Source organism: Aedes albopictus, chromosome 1 (assembly GCF_035046485.1).
Source record: "Aedes albopictus strain Foshan chromosome 1, AalbF5, whole genome shotgun sequence".
Taxonomy (NCBI): Eukaryota; Metazoa; Arthropoda; class Insecta; order Diptera; family Culicidae; genus Aedes; species Aedes albopictus.
In genome coordinates, this window is record NC_085136.1 from 170,577,388 (window position 1) to 170,601,973 (window position 24,586).

Sequence of the window (24,586 nt, forward strand, 5' to 3'; positions counted from 1 at the left end):
ACACTGACGGATCTCTTTATCGCTTTCGGTACCGGAATTGGTATTCATGACAGTGAATTCAATATTAGTCTAGGGGTCGATTTCTTCACCCAGGCGTAGGCGTTAAGCCAGGTTTAACTATATGGGTAAGCCTTGCTTACGAGTTAAGCCGAGGTGAAGAAATCGGCCCTAGGACTGTCAAGTCAATGTTCGATATTCTCCGCTGAGGCAACCGGTATTCGCAACAACTAAACTATCGACTAAACCTCTTGTCCTACTGTCTGATTCCACGACTGTCCTAGCAGCTGTCACAAGTCCCCAAACAATGTTTGGCATACATGCATGTATTCAAGGGATTATCCAGCTTTCACTTCCCAGCACGGTGGGTGCCTACTGTGGGTGGGTGGCTACTGTAACATTTCTGGCAAGGGTACGTTCATAAACCACATATACTTTTTAGGAGGAGAAGGGGTGTGGTCAAAGTCTACACACCGACACCATGCAAATTTTAAAATTTACAACACGAATTTTAAAATTATACATTACTACATCATAGGCAGCTAATGTATAATTTTTCATTGTTCCGATAGCTGTCCACGTGCGTGAGCTATTGAAATGAAGGACAACATAGCCACCTACATATGATGTAGTGCGCAACGGCAAACACGTGCTGCCTAACAACCGAGCGTAAACGTGGGCAATTGTCCTCATCTTGATTTCGTAAGCAGAAGCCGCAACTAAATTAAGTTTTGATATGGTCTTCTACAAAGTTGTTCCTCAGGATATCAACTGCTATTTTTTTCAATTATGAGCCAAATCGAACTCGTCAAACCAGCGTAAGTCTGCTGAATTAGAGACTTCAGGTCATACAATTTCCCATATATTTGGGCTGAACATCCTATACAAACCTTCAACTCATTTCAGCCTGCTCAGATTGATTTGTCTTTATTTAAGAAACTTTCAGCCCTTGGTTGGTTCGTCTCTTCGCAGCCTGCTCAGTTTTTAACGATTCTAGAGGGTGCCCCGTGAATTTTGACAACTTTTTTTTTCTCGCCATACAAATGTGGGCCGGTCTAGTGTAGCATATTTGTCCCGGCCATGTTAATAGAATTCCCCATCACATACCTAAAACAAATATGCTGCACACGACAGCCAAACCAATAAGTGACGTAGGTATATGGATTTGTGATCGCACTACGGCAATGAAAATTACCAATGTTTATTGGAGTGAACTTATATTAACTGTAGACTTGTAACACGATGTTCAGAAATTACTGGACACAAAAGACTACGCATACATTATACATGGACGAGCTGCATGTACTTACACTTTCTGATTCATCTGGGGCGGAGGAGCATTCATCATTGGAGGCCGCATTCCCATTCCCATCGGTGGCATACCCATTGGCATCATCATGGGAGGGCGCATTCCCATTGGCCCTGGTCCCATCAGCAGCGGTGGCGCCCCGGCGGGCATACCGGGAATCATCCCTGGTCTGGCAGGCATTCCCATTGTAGGCGGCGGAATGGCGACGTTCGGTTTCGGAGGCCCGGCAGAGAACGGATTCTGTGCAATCTTTCCTGCCTTGAAAGCGGCTGTAGTCGCATCGATCAGATGTTGTGCCTGTTCCTCCATCCACTTTTGGTAGTAAAATTTCACATTATCCTTGTGCTTTCTGCCGGTGCAGTGGGTTTTCCGGACGCTGGGAGAGTCGTGCGTTAGGTACGTGTCGCAATAATCGCAATAATATTTCGGCATGATGTGGTGATTTGCGGATCTTTCCTGCTAAAACCTGGAACAAGCTGATGCTAGACTGAGCAGACTTTCAAGAAGCTTCCACCAAAATGATGCGCTTCTTGTTTTGTTTACTTTAGGTACAAAATTGTCATTTGACGATTGGACACGAGACACGATAAAAAAATCTGCCTAAAATGTGGAAGTCACACTTTCTGAGATTAATCGCAAAACTACCCATGAACACGTTTTGGGTATAGAGACTGTTTATATAGTGGTTTCTGCTTTTAGCAGTGGGGTGACACGGCTGTCAAACTCGGTACATCGCCGCTCCACCCAACATCATTTTTGGTACGGCACGTTTTGGTACCCACTTTCTGGTCGGTTTACCCTAACTTGCTCCTGATTTTCGGGTGTGTGGCTCGTGTGTTGCTAGTGCTTATTTCAGAAATTACACATTTCAAACGAAATCGTTGTTTTTGATGATTGTTTCTCTTTCCTTATCACTTTGCACGATATTATATGTAACAGCGAAGCAGTGTCGATGTTTCCAGCGCATATTTTCCATGAATTAAGCAATCAAAACAAAAACATTGGACGCCATGTTGAATTGAATGCTGGGTAGATGATTCGGGCCCTTCGTCATCCCCCTGGCTTTTAGTGGTACATATTGCGTGTATACGTCCACGGTACACGTTGCATTACACGAACACTACCTGAGTTACTGGTTGAAAATAGTAAACAAAAATCAGCTGCTCCCGGCAAAATCAAATAGGCATATAGGGTATATGTACCATTCCTTGGCCTAATTTGTAAGTCGCCTTGACAATTTTGACCATAACTCATGAATTAATAGCACTAGAAATAATATGTTGACCCTATTACGCACTCTAAGCAATGCATATTTCATCACTTGGAAGTAAACTAACGTAAATATTCAAGAATTTACTTAATTAAGTTACTGAGTTACTGGTTGAAAATAGTAAACAAAAATCAGCTGCTCCCGGCAAAATCAAATAGGCATATAGGGTATATGTACCATTCCTTGGCCTAATTTGTAAGTCGCCTTGACAATTTTGACCATAACTCATGAATTAATAGCACTAGAAATAATATGTTGACCCTATTACGCACTCTAAGCAATGCATATTTCATCACTTGGAAGTAAACTAACGTAAATATTCAAGAATTTACTTAATTAAGTTGAAAAGATTCGATGCGATGGTATACAACGTTGGTCTATGGTACAAAAATTGGCCTATTAGTGGATACAACGTTGGCCTATTGCTTTCAATGCACTAGAACCACTAATTATCTAATTTTTTCAATATTTCTGCTGAAGTATCATCTCTGTTTGATCACCAATCTTACTTTTAAATTACATTCCCGGATCCAAATTTTCAAAAAACTATAAATAAAGCACTTAAAGTAAAGTTCTTTCTTAATTTAGTAACGAAAACAACGCAACCCCATTATTGTGTTATATTTTTACAGTCACCGCACACAAAATCTTTCTTCCTGTTGGTTCTTTCTGGTTCTTACGTAAGAAATGTTGTTGACGTCTTTTTATCGGTGTTTTTGACGTCACTTTACGGATGGGCCAAGATTTGGGTACATAGTGCAAAACATGTCCTTAATATTCGGCCCACATTCAATTTGTAAAATAGTTATTGTTCGTTGAAAACAAATACACAAGTTCAAAATAGCGTCTTTGACCGTCGCATCAAATGTTCAGTTATTGAAAAGTCATTTCGAAATGATCCAGAATCATGCCATTTATGATCATGTGTATAGACTACCCACTAAGCTGAAGAATCATGGCAATTTTAATGTTCCAAGGTGCTAAAATAAAAACGATATGTTACAGTTGTTTGGCACAAAGCTTTTCCGATATCCAGTTATGTGTGTTTGTTTGAGTTTTCGGTTTACGATGAGATAGGCCGAACGAGGGGACTATGCCAACGAAGCATCCCGATACCCTATTCAACCAGTAGATTTGCATTAGTGTTTGTGACGCCACGCAGTGAAACCACTATATCAAAAACCCGCAGATATTACCCAATCTACCTATCGAACTGTCAAATCGGCTACCTATAGTCTATTTTACGAAACGACAACAGTGTTGATATTGATATTAACACTCACGGGCTTGGGCGCAACCTCCTGTCAAATTTTCATTCATGAAATGAGCGATCAGCTGATCCGAAACGTCTTGTAAAATGGCTCATCGAGCACGCCAGCAAAGTTATGAAAACAAAGAAGAACAAGTCAAAAGAAGTCGTCTTTGCATGTATATAAATATATATACAGTCCGGATTCGCTGGTTGGGTCACGACTGCGCCTCGATTAGGGAATCGTGTTTGTTCGTTGGGGCAACTGACAACTTGTCAAAATGCTCTACACGCTAACCCTCAGTTACCCAGATTGGTGTCAAAGCGACCCAGATTGAGCAAAACTTCAGTTACTCTACTCTGAGTATTTATTGCAGACTACATCCTAAATTGGACTATCACACTATTTTTGGTACGCCTAAAAAGTGTGATAAAAGTGCACATTTGCCTCGGATCGCCTCGACGTCTTCGGTGCACTTATTCTTCCATTTACAAAGACCTCAACTCGATCCGACGTGGCTCTGCGCTGCAATCACACTTTGAAGATGTGTGCACTAGCGTGGTGCAAAAAATCGTTTTTGCTCCACACCGCTTATTCGATTCCTAACCAGATTCTATGCTTTCTCCTTGGAAGAATGTCTCTGTTTTCCGTCATTTATTCGCATATTTTTCGCGGAAACATCCCTGGTTTTTTTCCTCGGTTTTTTAAAAAACACACGTAAAATAGTTAGAATCACATTTATTGTTCGTGCAGTTGAAAATCGGAATTTTTGACACGCGAAAATCGATGTTTCTCCTGAACCGTGTGTCGGGCGTACGTCGAGCACAGTGCGCTGGATAGAGGGCCAGGTCCGCTGTCCAGCGCACTACGTCCGACGTTAGGTTTCACGTATGAGTTTTAAGAAAATTCGATTGTCGGGTGTGGGGAAACTTCGGGTTTCAACCGCGACGACAATAACGTGACTTGACTTTTTAACGACGTTTTTTGAAATAACGCGTTTTTTACGACGTACGTCCGACACACGGTTTAGGAGAAAAATCGATTTTCGCGTGTCAAAAATTCCGATTTTCAACTGCACGAACAATAAAATAACGCGTTTTTTTACGACTTTTTTTTTAAATAACGCGGTTGTTTTTACGCGGGACCATTACCGTCGTAGAAAAAAAAACTTCAGTGTACTCAAGACTAGGTAAATTCAACCCAAACGTGAGTTTTTACAACTTTATTTTGACAAAAACGGCATTTACCCAAAATAGGCTTATTGGGACAAAGTATCCCCGGTGGGTTGATGCAGCTTGCTCTTGTTTTTGACAACATCGGTGGGGAGAGAAAGAGAAAACAACCTAATTTTGGGTAGAAAGTTTATTCGATGTATACTTTTTTTTATAACCAAAATAAACCCTAAAAATAGGTAGATTTAGTTCTCCGTGTGCGTTGCTCAGAATGCTTCTGTCAGTTGATGGTGCTCTAACGTCAGTTGACTCACATGCGCTCTGATCCATCGAAGAAACATGTTTCTTTGTTTGTTTTGATTTTTTGTCATTTTTACAGTCGCAGTAAAGCAGTGCTTATGGAACTAAACGCCGCTAATGTGCGAAATCGACAAGATCTGCGCAAATACGAATGGTTGAAGTTGATATATTACGCGTATGGTAAAGAAATGTGCGGTTGAATTGCCACGCTTATACTAGGATCGAAAGATAATCGCTCTGGTTTTATTTCGGTACGAACGAAAGCAACAATGTTTGCCAACATTCTTATTCGTAAGTATCATCATGCCCGGTATATATTGAGTTGAAAAGTGTGCAAATTGTAACAAATTCAATTGAAAATCATCTGTTAAAGCTATAAATCCACTAAATTGTTTTGCAATACGCAAGCAAAAACCTTTTAGCGATAGCAAAACATTAAACTTTTGTCTGTATGGTTTGGTTTCTGTTTTGGTTATCATTCGCCATCGAAGACTCCAACCACTTTTTTCAGCACGCATAAAATTATTGATTTGTTTTGGGTCCGCACCAACTAGCAGTGGGGTGCCGGTTTATTTTTGATTTTTCGCGCTAAAATTTCGTTAACTCGTTCGAGTTGCGTGTCAGTTCACTGCCCGCGTATTCGCGATTTAACTCCCGCCGAAAACAGTCAACTGCTTCTTTTCCTTGGCGTTCTGCTCTAAATTTCTTGACGAAAGTGTTCCGGCGCTTGAAAAAAATATAATTTTAAGGGTTCAAAGGCTCTGTCATTAGATTTTACCGTTTAATTCTGTGTGTCTGTTAGCATTTCTGTATTTCTTGTGAGTGTGTACTTTTAAATCGTGTTAATTCAGGTAAACCTTACGAAATTGTTACACTTACGCTCCCCAGGACGTACTTTCCTAAATATGGCGGCGGCTTCGATCGGACCGGAAAGGCTTGGCGTGGCCGGTAAGAAGCCATTCACCGTGTTCATCGAAGGCAACATAGGAAGCGGAAAAACTACCTTTCTCAACCACTTCGAGAAATTTAAGGATAGAGTGTGCTTGCTGACAGAACCTGTGGAAAAGTGGCGAGACTGCGGGGGAGTCAACTTGCTGGATCTGATGTATAAGGAACCGCACCGATGGGCGATGCCGTTCCAGACCTACGTCACACTGACGATGCTTAATATGCATACGCATCAAACGGAAAAGAGTGTGAAGCTAATGGAGCGGTCCATGTTCAGTGCCAGGTAAGCATGTTAATTCTTTAATTATAGTCTACGTGCAAACCTAACGGTATGTAATACCCATAAGACCGTCACGCCTTCAGAGGGTCTTTTGTAAAATTCTGAGTTAACATAGGGGTTCAAAACCCTTAATCAGCCCTATACAGAAGTTTCGCTCAACGCCAGTATAGCAAATTTTACGAGCCGATTTTATGAATGAATTTCGGCAGGAGGTAGCGTCCAATAACCCGTGAAAATCAATATCATCATCAACATTATTGTCACTTCGTAAAATGGCTCATTCGTATCCACAAATTTGCTGAAGACAAAACTATCAGTGGACAGTGGGTACGACTCGGTGTGTATATTTCATTCATTTGTGAACAACTAGGATAAGTGTGCCCAGCGTTGTGGTATTAGGGTAAGAAATCTAGCTTTGAACTAGTCAAATTGTAATCTTAATTTGAACCATTTCGAAATTAATTAAAATTATCACTTTACTATTAGGCCGGAACAAATCTCATTTTCTTCTTTTGTCACTTTGCTCGTTGACTCGTCAAGGGGGTGGATAATAAATAATAAATGTATTTGTTGAAAAATTAGCCAAACAATTAGGCAAAATTGAAAAACTCATCGGATTTGTTAAGAAATTTTCTCGACAACTCTAATTTCAGTTCAAAATTTTTAAATTTTTGTATAATTTATTCATGTCCCCCCTCAAAATGTCGAATTCCGACCAGAATTTTCCGAGGGGGGGGGGGGGGGGTGACATTAGAGAAAATCGAAATTTGTGTCAGCCTTACTTTAGAGCTTTTAGTAGAACTTGTTACCTGTCCGAAGATAAGCACAGTAGTAGAATTAAAAGGAATTTGCTCGTCCTTTCTAGTTTTTCTTTAAAAGAGTTATTCATTTTTTATTTTCTTTTGCAAAAGTGAAGTATTAGTGAAGCGTTTTTAAATTAAACTAGAGTCTGAAGTAAAATTATCACTTTTTGAGCAAATATTGTCCCAAAAAAGTTGGTGAATGGGTTTCCGTAATAATATTATATTATAACCTGGTAGCATTGACTTTATAAACATCGAATGGAGCCTTTGTTTCATTGAAAAAAAAAAAACGGAAAAAATAAGAATCGGACATTTGTACCGTAGCTGTAGGTTCTAGAAGGCTAGACCAACGGTATTAGAAACTCACTTTTCATGAAGTCCTCCAGAGTTTGTAACATCGTCATACTCCGTCTGGTAGACGTATCGCTCAGCGGGGGTTAAAGCGCAGATCGGCCAGATCGGGGCCAGAGGGTACGTTGAGAATTACAGAAAATTCGTGATATCTAAATAACTCAATTTGTTTTCAATTAGTTCTTATTCCCTGCTCGGGATTGTCTACTCCCTTTGAAGATTCTTTCCACTCATATTTTTTTTCAGACCGGAAAATCATGTAACTTTACCCTAAAGTCAAAGTAACATGATTATAATTAAAGTTCACATGAGTCATGTGAATTGATTATAAACAATAAAATTGTGGAGTTAGGTACGTGATTTTTCACGTGAATCGGACGTGAATATTTTTTGAAGTGTAGGAAACAACTACTAATATGAAGAAACACCGTGGTAATACAACGTATGCTCGAATAAATTACTTTTCAACCAAATGTCCATTTAACCAAAGGCCTCAGGCTTAAAAAGATAAACAACTCATTTGCCTCCATTACTAATTTTTGACATTTTGTCCCTTTTGACTTTCTTGCATTTGACGTTTTGTCCCTAAGCCGAAAATTAAGCTCCCCATACAAAAAGTGTCATGAAGTGGGCGAATGTCATAAATTGCAAATTTTGACTTTTTTAAATTTGTGAACGAACTCAAATCTTATTATGAAACGCCACATTCTAGCGCCATTTTTATATCCTTCAACTTCCATAGACATATTTACTTTCGCACGTAATTTATCCCAAGGTTTTTATATATTGTAAGGTTAAGCATGACGTTTAGTTTGTGGAGAAAAGCAGAGGGAGCGAAATTTCAAAGGAATTTGAGGTGGCGGGGGATTTGTTTTCAGAATTTCTCACGGTGAAAAAATAATGGCCGCTCAGCCAGTTTTGACATCTTGTACTACCTTAGAATATGTAAATACCTTGTTTTTTTTTTTTATCCATATCGTTTATTTCTAGGCTCACTCGCCGGTTCCAGCTTTGCAGAGCCAACATTCTTTATATTTATTTTGGATTATAAATAGTAAATGTTATTCCCTTTCGATTTTTATTTTTCGACAAAACATTCTTTCCCGTCGACGAAGTGCCGACTGATGCATTATCGTGGTCCGTGTTGTGGGACCCCTGTTCAGAACAGACTGTTTTGATTTCGTTCCCGTTTTGCAAGTCCTTTTGTTTGGTGGATCGCCGACGCTTCTTTGTCACAACATGAAAATCGGATGATGTGCTCGATCCATTCGACCCATTGTCTTCAACGTCGGTCCATTCTTCGTTGTTCTTTTGATTTTGGTCTTCAGCTGTAGGTTGCTTTGTGACGGGTGACGACTCCTCAATGTTGTTGATAGGAGGATAATCAGTTAAGTTGAACAGCTCGCCGGATGGCTCAGTTGATTCGCGCTGGTTTGAAGCTCGAGTTGAAGTACTGGAACCCGCACACTTTTCATTTGGGTGGGCCGGTTGACCGCATTGATGACATAATCTGAGCTGATTCAAATACGAAACCATTGTCCTTTCGTCATCGATGGTGATGAACGATGGGACGTCACGCAACAATCGCATCCTTAGCACTCGCACGCCGTTTGGAATACCGGAGAAATAATGCTTCCATGTATCATTCCGTATGGAAATCACCTCCCCATACTTCAGCATATGGTTGCTGATAATGGCATTATCCATTGACCGAGGGAGATCGTGTATTCGAACGGTCACGAAGTCACAATCTACATAAACGGGGATGCGGAATTCTTTTCCCGCACAAAGCACTGTACGTTTACAATTGTTCTCCAATAGGAGGCAATCAGTGAAGTACTAGATTGAAAGTAGTGAGCTGGATTTTTGTATGGTGAGATGTTCAATTCTGCATTTCTGCAATGAAATGGTGCAAACAGCGTAGGTTATATGATTTCTTGCCTAATTTGATGCTGTTTGAGCAAAAGTTTGGGTAACTGTGTTGTTGAAGTTGCAAGAAATAAATAATACAACAACACGGTTACCCAAACTTTTGCTCAAACAGCATCAAATTAGGCAAGAAATCATATAACCCACGCTGTTTGCACCATTTCATTGCAGAAATGGAGAACTGATCATCTCACCATACAAAAATCCAGCTCACTACTTTCAATCTAGTACTTCACTGATTGCTTCCTATTGATAACGCGAGGCGATTTCGTAAGTTTTCATCTCGATCAGCACACAGTTGCGGTGGTGGTGCAACTGTATGCTTTCAACATCCGAGTACTTGAGGTGTATTTCATCCTCTAAAAAATTCTGCACTTTTCTCAAATCCGGGCGAACCGGTAGAACGCTGAAATCCACTACGAGGGTGTTTTTTCTTGCACCACACATGATTGCCGATGTAAGCGAAGCGAGAGCACGTCCGACGTACGCGATGATTGGCTATAAACTGAAAATACCTTGTTTTATCCGCACTCCTGTAGATACATCCTCTCTCCTTTTCTTTGCGTACCATCATCACTGGGACAAAGCCTGCTTCTCAGCGATGCTGGGTCATTGGGCCGAAGGTCATTAGGCCGAATGGTCATTAGGCCGAATGGCCATCAGGACGAATTGAAAGTTAACCGTTGTTTTTACCTTTTCCAACAATTTTTGCCAAAAACTAGCTTAACAATGAAACTAGAAAGAATAGCCTATGTTTTAAAGAAGGAAAAATTTATGAATTGAATATCAGCAGTTTCAGCGCCAAAAACTATTTTAGCAATGATACTAGAAAGAACAGGCTATATTTAAAGGAAGGAAAAATTCATGTGTAAAATATCAGTAGATTCAGCATCAATAAAGTATCTTCGTGCCTGTCACACGATACACACATGCAAAATGGTCATTTGCAGAGGAAGCTGTCAGTTAATAACTGTGGAAGTGTTCATAGAACACTAAGCTGAGAAGCAGGCTTTGTCTCAGTGGGGACGTAACGGCAAGAAGAAGACCCAATGACCATTCGGCCTGATGACCATTCGGCCGAATGGCCTGACACCCTTCTCGGCATAGTATTCTATGAGCACTCCCACAGTTATTAACTGATAGTTTCATCTGCCAATAACCATTTTGTATGTGTACATCGTGTGGCAGGCACGAAGCTACTCAATGCCCAAGGTAGTCCAAGCAATTTCCTTTCCGAAATAGTTGTACCAAATGATTTTACGTACGGGGTTTTCCTAATACAAAGCGTCAAACTGGAGCGTGTTCGTGTCACTGTATCACTTCTTAGGGTCTGTTTCAATTGGAGAATTAAAATTAATTTTTACTTAAACTTGACAGTTCGATAATTATTTCCTTAGGAGAACTGTCAAGTTAAAGTGTCGAACTGTCAAATTTAAGTAAAACTTAATTTTAATTCGCCAATTGGAACAGACCCTTAGTTGATTTCAGGATGGTGTTTTCCTTCAGCGTAGGGGTGGTGGGGGTAATATGAACAGGGTATAATTTCATGGCTTTTATTGTTTTTTAACATGTTTTAACGATTGATTATGCCTAAGCATGAATCATTATACTTTTGCTGATCTTTAACATTAAAATCAAATAAACTGCATAACTGTCCCATATGAATAGGAAATCAGCAAATATACTCCTAGATCTGTTACCAAACATACTCTTAGATCTGTTACCACGCCACCTTCGGTACTTGCAACGTCGCCATTGAGGTGCTCATCGTAATGCTGCCGCCACCTCACGCTCGCTCGTGAGAATATTCACGTGATTATATCGGCACATGTCGGCTTGTGGCACGAAGCCTCTGCGCAAGCGGTTCAGCTTCTCGTAGAACTTTCGTGTGTCCTTAGCGCGGTACAGCTCTTCCATCGCTTCGCGATCTCGTTTTTCCTGCTGACGCTTCTTCATCCGGAAGACTGAGTTCTGCCTGTTCCGCGCCTGTCTGTAACGTGCCTCATTCGGAGAGATGGAAAATGGTCAAGATTGCAGTTGAGCAGACACAAACCAAAACAAACATACTCGTGAAGCACCGGGGCCCGAGAATATTCACACTTCTTTATTCGTGAGTAAACGAAGCTGGCAAGCACTCGCATGTGATTCGCGAAGCTTCGTGAGTTTTTTGCATTTTGACGAAAAACGCATTTTAACGACTAGCAGTGCTGCTTTTCAGGAACAATGAAGCATAAAGCCTTAGTTTATGTTGGATAATCACTGGATTTGCTATTATAATCACAATAAAATGCACTTCCCGCACCTCTACTAGTTCTTCACGAATAAAAACTCTTGAGTGTTTCCGTTTTGTTTTGCTTCTTACTCACGAAGCAGGCGGGTGCGAATAAACTCACACACTGTTTACTCTCGGCATCGTGAGTAAACCTTGTGTTGGCTTTACACTCGCGAATTGCTTCACGATGAGAGTGATTCCATCACTGCTCATTCGCTCTCGTACGGTGTTGCAGCATTCTTGCCCACACCCTAAAACGAAAGTACACAGCGCACGAGTAACTTGCAAAAAGACAAAGGATTTTTCACTCATATTTGTGTACGACTAGATCAACACAAATTTGTGCTGATCCAGTGTTACACAAATTTGCGTGAAAATTCTTTTGTCTTTTCGGTCGCTGCGTGAAAGTTACTGGTTGCGCTGTGTACATCGAGTTCTGCGTGCATGCTGCATTCTTCTCGCTTTTCAACTGTTCACATTCGCCGTCGTACCAGTCGTTTCTGTGATTCGGAGTCGCGAAGCCTAGTGCTGTAGCCGAGGTACTACCTATGGCGGATCGGATGTCCCTCCAGCCATCTTCAAGTGTAGCTCCGCAAAGCTGCTCTTCCGTTGGTAGGGCCACTGCTAACTAGAGTCACACACGCTCGTTGAAAACTACTCTAAAGTGAGTCGTTTTCGACTCACTTCAATACTTTTGCGAAAACTGTCAAAAGTGAGTAACATTTTTTTACTGAACTGAGTAGCTTTCTACTCTCCCAGAAGAAAATTTAAGTTTACTCACTTTTGAGTAATGGCTGTACAATCCTACTCTCCCGTAACGGGCAAAACCTTGTAAAAATTTCAAGTCCGCTCATGCAAATGAGAAAAGTTGCAATTTTTCGCCAAATAGTTTATTTTATACATCAGATTAAGTAATTGTTTATAGTGAAAACTATTATTAGAACAGCAAGGTAAGTCTCCCACTAGAAATAAATGCAATATAATGGAATAGTCTCATTAATGGCCACGAAAATATTTTGCAGGAATTGCACAAAAGGATACCCGAAGCCGATAGACATCCATGGATCCGTTACGAGGAAATCGGTTCGAAAGGATTATGTGATTATCATTCACATCGCTGCTAGCTCTCAAAAGAGCAGAAGGATCGCCCGTGGGTCGTCAACGATGCCGATCGATCCAAAAAGGAAAGATCATGGACCTTGCAAGGAACAGACCGAAGGAAGCTGATTCATGATTTTTTTTATATATTTATTTATTGTAAATGTTTATGTTTAATGTCCACGAAATTTAAATTAATAAAGTTGATTAGTTGCGTATTTAAATTCGTTTTATTGTTATTCTTATAAGCATATTTTCTAAAAAATAATGAGCAAAAGTGAGTAGCAGTTACTCACTTTTGCTTTTATCCAAATAAAGAAAGTGAGTTGAAGCTACTCTAATTTTTAAAATTCCTCCGTTACTCAAAAGTGAGTAACGGGACTTTACTCTCTTTTGAGCTGTTCCACTTTGTACCAAAGTGAGTCGAAAACGACTCACTTTAGAGTAGTTTTCAACGAGCGTGCAGAGAAAATAGGTAGAGAAGCGAAGAGTGTGAAGCCAAAAAAACCTTATCGAACCGTCAAACTGGTATCCTATCGAACAAAATCAACAAACCTTGACGATTGCCGCATAATTCATGATAAGTATTGCGATCATTCGAAACATTTTTTTACCAATATTTTTAAATATCAAGGATATTTGTTGTGCACATGGATGTCAAAGCATTTTCAACAGCATCAAGGATATTACTGTAAATAACATTGATTCCTTAAATTGACGAAAATTGATCCTTTTTGGTATACATTTTAGATGATTTCTTGTTAATTACTCAACAGCATAAATCATTTTCTATTGCAGTACACGAGAAAGACACTACCCTCGATAGGTGGATTAATCTGTTTTTCGACAGTTGCCAACATCCGAGTTACGAAATCAAAACAGAAAAAGTGTTGCCGTTCAGACGGCTGTTCACTCTTCGCTTCTCTACCTATTTTCTCTGTAGAGTCAGTCTAGTTAAACTGCTGCGCGTAGTCTTGCGCCACTTCTACGTTACGCAGCTGCTCGATGTTGAGCCGCGGCGTTCGACTTCGACGCGTGGTGATAACTGTCGAAAGTTTTGAGCGCATGCATACAGCGACTAAGTAGTGATCCGAATCTATATTCGCACTGCGGTATGTACGGACATTGGTTATGTCCGAGAAGAATTTACCGTCGATTAGAACGTGGTCGATTTGGTTTTCTGTTTGATGGTCGGGTGATCTCCAGGTGGCTTTGTGGATATCTTTGCGGGGGAAGAAGATGCTTCGGACTATCATGCCACAGGATGCTGCAAAGTTTACGCATCGCTGGCCGTTATCATTCGATACGGCGTGCAGGTTGTTTCGCCCGATTACCGGTCTGTACATTTCCTCCCTTTCTACCTGCGCGTTCATGTCGCCGACGATTTTCACGTCACGCGGCGAGCAATCATCGTATGTTTGCTCTAACTGCGCGTAGAACGCTTTTTTCTCGTCATCAGGTCTCCCTTCGTGTGGGCAGTAGACATTAATGATGCTGTAGTTGAAGAAACGGCCCTTAACTCTTAATATGCACATCCTTGCGTTGATCGGCTGCCACCCGATCACACGTTGTCGCATCTTGCCCAACACTATAAATCCTGTTCCCAGTTCATTGGTGGTGCCACAGCTTTGGTAGAAGGTAGCCGCTCGATGTCCGCTTTTCCACACTTTCTGTCCAGTCCAACACAGTTCCTGCAACGCCACGATGTCGAAGTTGCGGGGATGTAGTTCGTCGTAAATTATCCTGTCACATCCTGCGAAACCTAGTGACTTGCAATTCCATGTTCCAAGTTTCCAAACGTAGTCCTTATTTCGTCGCGTGGGTCTTTGCCGATTGTATCGAGTCGTATTTTCTCCTATGTTATTCGCAATGAGGATTTTACGGGTGGCTTATTGGGCCTACGCCAACACTCCTGTCTCGCCGGAGGGCCATCGTGCCAGTTCTGTTTAACGTCCCAACCAACACTGGGACGACCGCGCTGATGGGGCTACCACCTTGGATCTAGCTGGGCGTGGTGCAGCGTTTCTTACTCAGCCGCTGGATACCAGAACAGACGCTGTTTGAGCCGCACCTCCTTGGTGAACAGACGCTCGGATCGTACCTCCTCAATCTAGCTGAAGTCAGAAGGACAACAGTGCCCAGGCTGCACTACCAGCTAGGCACACAACTCTTAGCTGGCGGTCTTTGTCATCGCTTGACCCGTGGAAGCATGAGGTAGGAACTTGTGAGGACCAGAGCTATGTTGGACGCTCTCCTTATCGACTCACCGTTTTGCAGCCCAACAATCAACAAAATAAAATTTTCATCCAAAACAGTGCTAGTTTTTACACTGTTTTTGCAATAATTATTTAAGTGTATTTCAAATTTTGTATTAAAAGTTTGGAAACAACAAAATAAAGGTTTCGTATGAAATTTGATAGTAAATGAAAGCATAGAAACAATATGCTGTTATATAACATTTAACGACTTGTTCATTTTACCCCATCGATTGTCCATTTTACCCCACCGTTTTTTTTTTCACGATATTTTGATGCTCGTTTTGGTGAAAAAAATAATCAAAGAAAACAATATTTTTAAAATGTTATCCCTTAGAAGATTTCTAGAGTAGGTATATCAATATCTTCCATGTTAATCGGAAAAGCAGATGGATTTCGTCGCATTTCCACTGGAAACGACCAAAATGCTTAGGTTGTCCACTTTACCCCCACAACCCCTATATGCACTTGATTTCAAATTTTAAAGCGTTTAGTAACAGAAATATAATAAAGTTAACCATTACACATTCATGTCTATATTTTTAAAGATATTGTTTCGTGGAAAACATGCTCGCATCTGGAAGTTTACATCAGGGAATGTACAATATTCTACAAGAGTGGTACGAATTCATCCATGCTAATATACACATTCAAGCTGATTTGATAGGTGAGTTACCATTGATGAACATTATCGCTAGTGAAATCTATTTCTATGTTTTTTTTTGTTTACTTCAGTGTACTTACGAACTAGTCCGGAAATTGTTTATGAAAGAATGAAAAAGCGCGCCAGATCAGAAGAAAGTTGTGTTCCTTTGAAATACCTACAAGAACTGCACGAGCTGCATGAGAACTGGTTGATTCACGGAACTTTTCCGAGAGTGGCACCGGTAACAAATGTTAACAATCATGTGTGGGCTTCAAATTATCATAAAAATATATTTACTTCTAGGTTCTCGTTCTGGATGCTGACTTAGACTTGCACAACATAAGCTCGGAGTACAAGCGGTCCGAAACAAGTATTCTCAAGCCCATTCTTATAGATAACACCAATCAGCATCCCATTCTTGCATCACCCAGTAAACGATCGAGAACAGAGTTCTAGTAAATTATAAATTATATTTTACTAATTCCTTTTCATATTATTAATTATCAACGTAACAAGATATACCTAGACGAATAGAACTTAACATAGCCCATAAGATTAGTGTACACAAGTGTATATGTTATATTATTACGATTGTAGAATACGATTAACACATTCACACACAGAACACACAATATTGTAGGCCAAAGAAACAAGAAAATTAATGCCCGTTTTTATCGTGACGGGCAAACAATATAGATCCGAACCGTGTTAAAACAGTTTTCAATATGAAACCGAATCAGCTTTCTAAAATGGTATCTCCAAATTACAAATAGTAACAGCAGACATTGTCCGAGCGATGCTCGGACTGAGCTATACTAAATTCATATTCTACAGTAATAGGTAACTGAACGCTATTTATTAGTATTAACTTGCTTCTAAGATGCACGTGCGAGTCTTAACGGAGATTTGACCATCTCAAGTAACCGTCTTGCGAAACATTAGTCCTATAAGGGTCTTTTTCAAAAGGCCCAACTAATACTGGTATGTGACTCAATGGTTACTCGGGATACGTCTGATTACCGTTAATTCCACATCACATAAAACAATGAATGAATGCGAATAATTTGGTTAACAGGTACCGTGATTTTGGGTCATGTTGATCACTGGGGTAAAATTGATCGACGTGAGGCATACTTTTGTTTGCCAAAATTAATAATTAAATCTTACGCGATGTGAAGATGATTATTTATCTTTGACTCCGGATGAAAAGTTACAATGTTTTTCCATATTTTTGTGGAAAATTACAATTTTCTCCAACCATGTGCTTAGCAATCTTGAAAGATACCCTTTTTTGTCGTGGCAGCGTGGAAGCATCGCTTACGTAACTAATGAGCTTTGGAATACACTGAAACCTCCATTTAAGTCGATGCATGGCTGATCGAAAATATTTTTTACCGTACAAACAGTGACAAAACTAAAGACTTTTATATTTTTTAACAATTCGCATGACAAAGGAGATCTGTCAAAAAATTTTAAACTCTATAGTTTAGTCATTGCCTGCACGGTAAAAAATATTTTCGATCAGCCATGCATCGACTTAAATGGAGGTTTCAGTGTAAATGTGTTTGACTAATAGAAAATTCACTAGATCAAATTTTTCATCGTCAACATTTTGTATAGGTTTTACCATTTTTCTACTAAGAACATACTTTCTAGTGCATGTGTATCTGATGTTAACCCTTCTTGTGCACTAGGGTCATTTTCGACCCAAACCGCACGCTACGTCAGCGAGCTGTTCTCAACGTGGTGCATTAGGAAGGTTAAAAAGGGACTCATACAGGGGGTGGCCAAAATGTTTGAGATCTTCATGTTCTCTCACAATCGAAAATTCTCAAACTTTGACTGTTTGCCACGCTATTATGTGTGCAATGTGCTTCATTGGTACAAATTTGTGCTCGATTGGTTAATCTTTCGCGAAGAACCGTTCTCGTAAAACACTATTTTTAAGTCAACTATTTTTTGAACTGTCATATCTCTGAAACCAACCTGTCTGCATTGGCTGATAGTCAGGATCTAGGAAACCGAACAGCTACCGGAGGAGTGGAAGGAAGGGGTAATCTGTCCCATTCACAAGAAAGGCGACCATTTGGAATGTGAGAACTTCAGGGCGATCACTATTTTGAATGCAGCCTATAAAGTGCTATCCCAGATCATCTTCCGTCGTCTGTTACCTAAAACAAATGAGGTCGTGGGAAGTTATCAAGCCGGCTTCATCGACGGCCGGTCGACAACGGACCAGATCTTTACCGTACGGCAAATCCTCCAGAAATGCCGTGAATACCAGGTCCCAACGCATCACCTGTTCATCGACTTCAAAGCGGCATACGACAGTATCGACCGCGCAGAGCTATGGAGATTCATGAACGAAAACGGCTTTCCTGGGAAGCTGACTAGACTGATTAAAGCAACGATGGACGGTGTGCAAAACTGCGTAAGGGTTTCGGGTGAACTATCTAGTTCATTCCAATCTCGCCGGGGACAAGGTGATGGCCTCTCATGCCTACTCTTCAACATCGCTCTGGAAGGTGTGATGCGACGAGCCGGGGAACGATTTTCACAAAATCCGGACAATTTGTGTGCTTTGCGGACGACATGGACATTATTGCCAGAACATTTGAAAGGGTGGCAGAGCTGTACACCCGCCTGAAACGCGAAGCAGCAGAGGTCGGACTGGTGGTGAATGCCTCAAAAACAAAGTACATGCTGGTATGCGGAACCGAAAACGACCGGATCCGTCTGGGTAGTAATGTTACGATAGACGGGGATACTTTCGAGGTGGTGGAGGCACTGGTGTAGCCACGGGGGGGGGGGGGGGATTTTAGGGTTAAACCCCCCCCCCTCCCAGAGCCAAAATTTCTGGAACAAATTTCCAGTATAAAACGCCTTACAACAAAAAAAATTTTCGGCTGCGCCGCTATTTTTAACCTACGGCTCAAATTGAGTTTACATATTTATGAAATCTGAGTGTCAAATAAAAAATGGCAATATTGAACATCGAAAACCCCTCCCAGAGATAATTTCTGGCTACGCCACTGGGTGGAGGAATTTGTCTACCTCGGATCCTTACTGACGGCTGACAACAACGTGAGCCGTGAAATTCGGAGGCGCATCATCAGCGGAAGTCGGGTCTACTACGGGCTCCAGAAGAAACTGCGGTCGAAAAAGATTCACCCACGCACCAAATGCACCATGTACAAAACGCTAATAAGACCGGTAATCCTCTACGGTCACGAGATATGGACCATGCTCGAGGAGGACTGGAAGCACTCGGAGTTTTCGAGCGACGCGTGCTAAGGACGAACTTCGGCGGTGTGCAGGAGAACGGTGTGTGGCGGAGAAGGATGAACCACGAGCTCGCTGCACTTTACTGCGAACCCAGCATCCAGAAGGTGGCCAAAGCCGGAAGGATGCGGTGGGCAGGGCATGTTGCAAGAAAGCCGGACAACAACCCTGCAAAGCTGGTGTTTGCAACTGATCCGGTTGGCACAAGAAGGCGTGGAGCGCAGAGAGCACGATGGGCGGACCAGGTGGAGCGTGACTTGGCGAGCATCGGGCGCGACCGAGGATAGAGAGCGGCAGCCACGAACCGTGTATTATGGAGAAATATTGTTGATACAGTTTTATCACAGACAAACAGACGTCTCACTCTACTCACTTCCCATCGTTTACCTTTTTAACGGATTATTCAAATATTCCGTAGTTCGCAAATCGCTCGCTCATGGCGCTCGCATCGTTTTTGCTCCTGTTTGACGTTTGCTCACTACCGCCATCTACTCAGTGGATTTGCGTACCACAGCAAAATTAGCACTGGGCGATTATGTTTGCGTGACGATGATTTTTATCGCATTTTGTTCCAAGAGATACGTCTGTTTGTCTATGGTTTTATCTTGAATTTGATGTAATACCTACTAAATAAATGAATGAATGGATCTCTGAAACCAGTGAACCGAATCGAATAAAACTTTGAACGTTTATCATCGTTGGGCACTTTTTGAACTTTGAAAAAGGTTATGACGGATTGACATTTTTTGAATCCTTACTTTCCTCTATATGGTTCTCAAGATATCTTTAGACGTAGTGTGGCCAGCAAAAATAAACACCCGCAGAATGCCGGCAGGGTACCCGGGTATCCACGAAACTGAAATGATCATATCTCCGTCAATTTTCCACCGATTTCAATTGTTTTTTGGCTCATTCAATTCACAAACTCATTATCTATCGAGATAATATTTGGTTGGACCGGTCCGGGTGCCGGAAATCTGGATTTTCGGGCCCATGTTTTCATACAAAACAATGCTCGGGTTAGTAGCAATATCGTTATCAATCCTCTCTCTATTTCTTCAGCATATAGTATCTGATCAGTCTGGGATCATTAAACGTGTTGATTTTGAGATTCCAGATCAGGCTTCCCGTAGGAGTTCTGGCTGGCCATGGCCACTTTACGGTGTCCCAAGCTCAACAATGTGGGCTTCAATATGGTATAAGGACATGGTCCCGAAAATCCGGATTTTTCGAAAACCACGGTGGATCAGTGCAATCAAATATTTTCTCAATAGATATTGAGTTTTTGAGTTAACGTTGAACTTTTCGTCATTGAAATCATCGTCATCATCAAACATTTGAAAGCAGTTTTTTCGCTCAAAACAAAAGTTTTTGCTATGAAAATATATTCACTGTCCTCCACATGAGGAATATAATGCAATGAATATATTTTCATGATCCTTGTTTTGATTTGCAGCGAGAAAACTGCTTTTTATTTTCCGAAAAATGATGACGGATGCTTGAGCCTTAAATAAGCCAAAAAAAATTGTAATCGGTGGAAAATTGACGGAGATCTGATCAATCCAGTTTCGTGGGTACCTGGTTACCCTGCCGGCATTCCACGTAATAAAAAAAATCAAAAGCCCCTCCCCCTGATCCTCCTCATTTGAAAATTCTGTCAACCCTTTTAATGGATATATATTCACGTTTTCTTAGATCTAGCATAGTGTCAACTTCCTACTCTCAATAATAATTTAAATATCGAGATTTTAAATCGAAAAAGGTACCCGGGCATCCTACCGGCCACATGAGGGTTAATATTTGGATTTCGAAGATGTGGAAATTCAAAAATTAGTTGACTAAAAATATTGTTTTACGAAAACGGTTCTAGCTTCGCGAAAGATCAATCAATCGAGCACAAATGTGTATCTATGATGCACATATAATAATTGGTTGACAAACAATCAAAATTTGAGATTTTTTTATGTACCTACTCTATGAAAATTTGCAGCTTGTTGAAATCTTTCTTTGTGAGAAAAAAAAAGTTGTCTTTCCCTAACATTTTGGCCACCCCCTGTACGTTCCTTTACCATAAATTTGCTAGCGTTCTCATGCGTTTTATTAACACTGTAGGTTAGGATTTTGGGTTGTTACATTTTGGTGAAGCTGTTTTCAGCATTTTCAAAATCATGTTATTTTTTCGTTGTTGATCATTTTTACCCTAAAAGTGGATTTAGGGTGTGGAACCACTTGTGCAGAGGGTCATTAGTATGGGACAAACATTAAATTCTCGCTCCAGTCGACTTTTTTGATTCCATTTAGGTCCCATATGAACTGTGCAAAATTTCAGCGCAAACGGTGAAACTATAATTTAGCGTAAGCGGTTCAAAGTTTGCATAGGATTTACTAAGGTACATCGGGGCAAGTTGAAACGGGTGGGGCAAGATGAAACGCGAAGTTTTAAGTGGCTGTTGCCTTGGCTGCTGCTGTTTCTGGGGGTGGTGATGCCTCCCACCACCCCATGCAACAACGGAAGCAGCAGTGCTGCTGATAAAACAAAACAAAAACCGTTCGTTGGATCACTAATCGGTAATAAATCAATAACTTTTTCCACAAGCATTCAATCGTTTTGCGATCTTCGAAGGAAAGTTTCATAAATGATTTTTCTACAAGAAGCGTTGATCGATTTGTTTTAAAAAGACAAAGGGCGACCTCTGGGATTTTTTGTTTGAAAGTGTAACTTTTCCCATAGTAAATCCAATGCAAACTTTGAATCGCTTGCGCTAAATTATAGTTTCACCGATTGCGCTGAAATTTAGTAGAGTTCATATGGGACCTAAATGGGATCTAAAAAGTCGACTGGAGTGAGGATTTATTTTTTCCATACAAGCTTATCACATGCCAAGGGTCATGTGTTGGGCACTTTTCACTATAAAAAATTGAATCAATAGGACACGTTCGGTGTAGTACTAGAATTGTAGTAATGAGCTGAATTTTTGTAGGGTGAGAAGGTTCTCCGTTTCTGCAATGAAATGGTGCGAAAAGCGTGGGTATTATTATTTCTTGCCTAATTTAATGCTGTTTGAGCAAAAATTTGGGTAACCGTGTTGTTAAAGTTGCAAGAAATGGAGAAAACAACAACACAGTTACCCAGAGTTTTGCTCAAACAGCATTAAATTAGACAAGGAATCATAATACCACAGACAAACAGACGTAACACTTGCAAAATTTCCATCGACCACGCTTTTAACGATCATTTTAAATTTTCATAGTTGTGGCTTTCACAACCAGAGGCGCGCGCATCGTTTTTCTATGCGTTTGACGTTTCACACTAGCGCCTTCTGTTGACGATATTGCACAACACAGTGATTCGTGCAACTTTTCCACCAGGTGATGGAGGTGTGAATTGGGCGATGGATTTCCGTGAAAATCGTTCAATGTGTTACGTCTGTTTGTCTGTGATAATACCCACGCTTTTTGCACCATTTCATTGACCATTTCACCATACAAAAATTCAGCTCATTACTTCAATTCTAGTACTTCACCGATTATGTCCTAATGATATGAAATTAACCCTCCCTTGACATTTGGGTCATTTTTGACCCAATTCGTACTCTACGTCAGCGAGCTGCTGCCAGCGTGATGTAAAAGGAAGGTTAATTACGTTATAGAAGAAAGTGTCAAAAATTTAATCCCCTTCCCAAATGATTCTACACCGTATGTATTTCTTTACTTCAAACCTTATTTATTACATTGTATAGAGAATCTTTGAACCCTAATGACTGATAAAATCTGTCGTCGTACTTTTTTACAGCATTGAGCTCAATTATATCATTAACTATTCAGACCCGCGAAAAGTTATCAATTTCACCCAAAATGATGGTATCAACTTTGTGTAATATTTAATATATAACTCTTTTGATATCTGAGCATTAGCAATATGTACATGTGGTACACTTTTGGTTGGTTGAATTGGATTTACAATAAATGTCAAAATCAACTTCTAAGTTTTATTTCTTATTTCAATGGAAAAACGAAAGAAAGTCTTGTATGGCCGGCTTCGTGTTCAGAAGGTGCTGGCTTTTATTTTTGATTCGTTCTCTCTCTTCCTACTTTGTATATTTTAGCTATCTACTTTTTTTTTCGAATTTAACCTACAGCTAATTCATCACTTATTTTCTTCCTTATATACTGCCCCACTCGCATAACTGTGCCATATGGATAGGAATCCCAGCAAAGATGGGACTTTTATGCGAGTGGGGGCAGCATATATACAGCTACTCTTCGATATAACGTATTAATAAATTTCCTTTTTGTATACGTTACAAGTGTACGTTATACGAACTGCCGTTCTAAGCATATCTGTACCATGTTGTTTTTCTACGCATACTGTCCCACTGCTCTAATTTAAGTTCAATCTTAAAATCAATGTCAGGAAGATGCTTAACGGTATCGTGCAATATTTATTTGTGATGCAAAATGGAAAAAAATATCAAATTAACTTCAAATGGCTCTTTTACTGAGAAAAACGCGGCTACAATGCAAAACAACATGGGACAGATGTGCTTAGCAGGGCAGCGAAGCAGAAATACAAATATTGTTTGCTAGTGTTGATGAATTCGACGTGAAATTAGTCCCAAATAATGATTTCGGAAAAATTTACAAAACCACTGTAATGAAACACATTACTTTCCACGAAAATCCATTTCGTTTGTGCTTCCATAAATCGTACATTTTACTTCGATATAAGGTACACCACCGTAAAGGTATCATATTTGACGCGGGTCCAAAATTGATTCATATTCATGAAAATTTGGTTGTGTCCGAGGTCAGTAAATCCATTGTGGACAAATGAAGCGTTCCACACAGCTAATAAATTTCCTTCCCATGAATTTGAGTGACTATTTCTATGCCAAAAGAGCGTTTCCGTGCTTGAACAGAAGCTATTGCAAATTGTTAAAATTTTTCGACATCAACGAAAAAATTTTTAGTTTTTGTTTGTTTTTCCGTGCATAATTCCACTTAAGTTGAAAAGTATCCAGGGAAAGTCTAGATCCCTTCATTCCTTATACTTCCCATTTAATTTGAATTCCCTTAAATTCCATTTTCTAAGAGAAAATCAGGGAGGATGCAGGCACGTCAAACTCGAGCAAACTACGCCTACACTGGGAAAAAAAATCTTCATTCCTCCTATGTGTCCGGGACATGGATTTTTACAATGGGGGTAAACAAATGTTTTCCATTAGTGCGACTCATACTTTTGATGAGGCACCATACAGCAGCGACTCATACACTTCAAAGCACATACTATTCATGCGTTAATTTGCCTGCGTAATCGGGTATTGGTTGCATATACTTTGGATGTGGTTTGACACATGGATTGGATATTTGCCATTAAGTATGAGGCAATTTTCCTGAGTGTACCTAACATGCATCGAGCGCTGT

General features: G+C 40.4%; 2 protein-coding genes and 1 long non-coding RNA gene across 4 annotated transcripts; 1 reads left to right on the plus strand and 2 right to left on the minus strand.

Annotated features, from left to right (window-relative positions):
• Positions 1–1,197: 1,197 nt before the first annotated feature.
• LOC109417113 (U1 small nuclear ribonucleoprotein C) lies at positions 1,198–1,866 on the minus strand. The gene has a single exon (XM_062847684.1). The coding sequence runs from the start codon at positions 1,736–1,738 to the stop codon at positions 1,304–1,306; it is 435 nt and encodes a 144-aa protein (XP_062703668.1). The 5' UTR covers positions 1,739–1,866; the 3' UTR covers positions 1,198–1,303.
• Positions 1,867–5,332: 3,466 nt separating this feature from the next.
• On the plus strand, positions 5,333–23,148 carry LOC109417111 (deoxynucleoside kinase). 2 transcript variants are annotated; one of them, XM_029872788.2, is made up of 5 exons: positions 5,333–5,589; positions 6,187–6,529; positions 15,783–15,901; positions 15,970–16,121; positions 16,184–23,148. In XM_029872788.2, the coding sequence occupies exons 1-5, from the start codon at positions 5,568–5,570 to the stop codon at positions 16,334–16,336; spliced, it is 789 nt and encodes a 262-aa protein (XP_029728648.1). In that variant the 5' UTR covers positions 5,333–5,567; the 3' UTR covers positions 16,337–23,148. The 2 variants fall into 2 exon arrangements, with proteins under 2 accessions (XP_029728648.1, XP_029728649.1); XM_029872789.2 differs by lacking the exon at positions 5,333–5,589 and adding an exon at positions 5,659–6,116.
• LOC134288234 (uncharacterized) lies at positions 7,482–15,773 on the minus strand. The gene is made up of 2 exons (XR_009997835.1): positions 10,125–15,773; positions 7,482–8,633 (listed from the first exon to the last, which is right to left on the minus strand). It is a non-coding gene; the product is annotated as an uncharacterized LOC134288234 (long non-coding RNA).
• Positions 23,149–24,586: the final 1,438 nt, after the last annotated feature.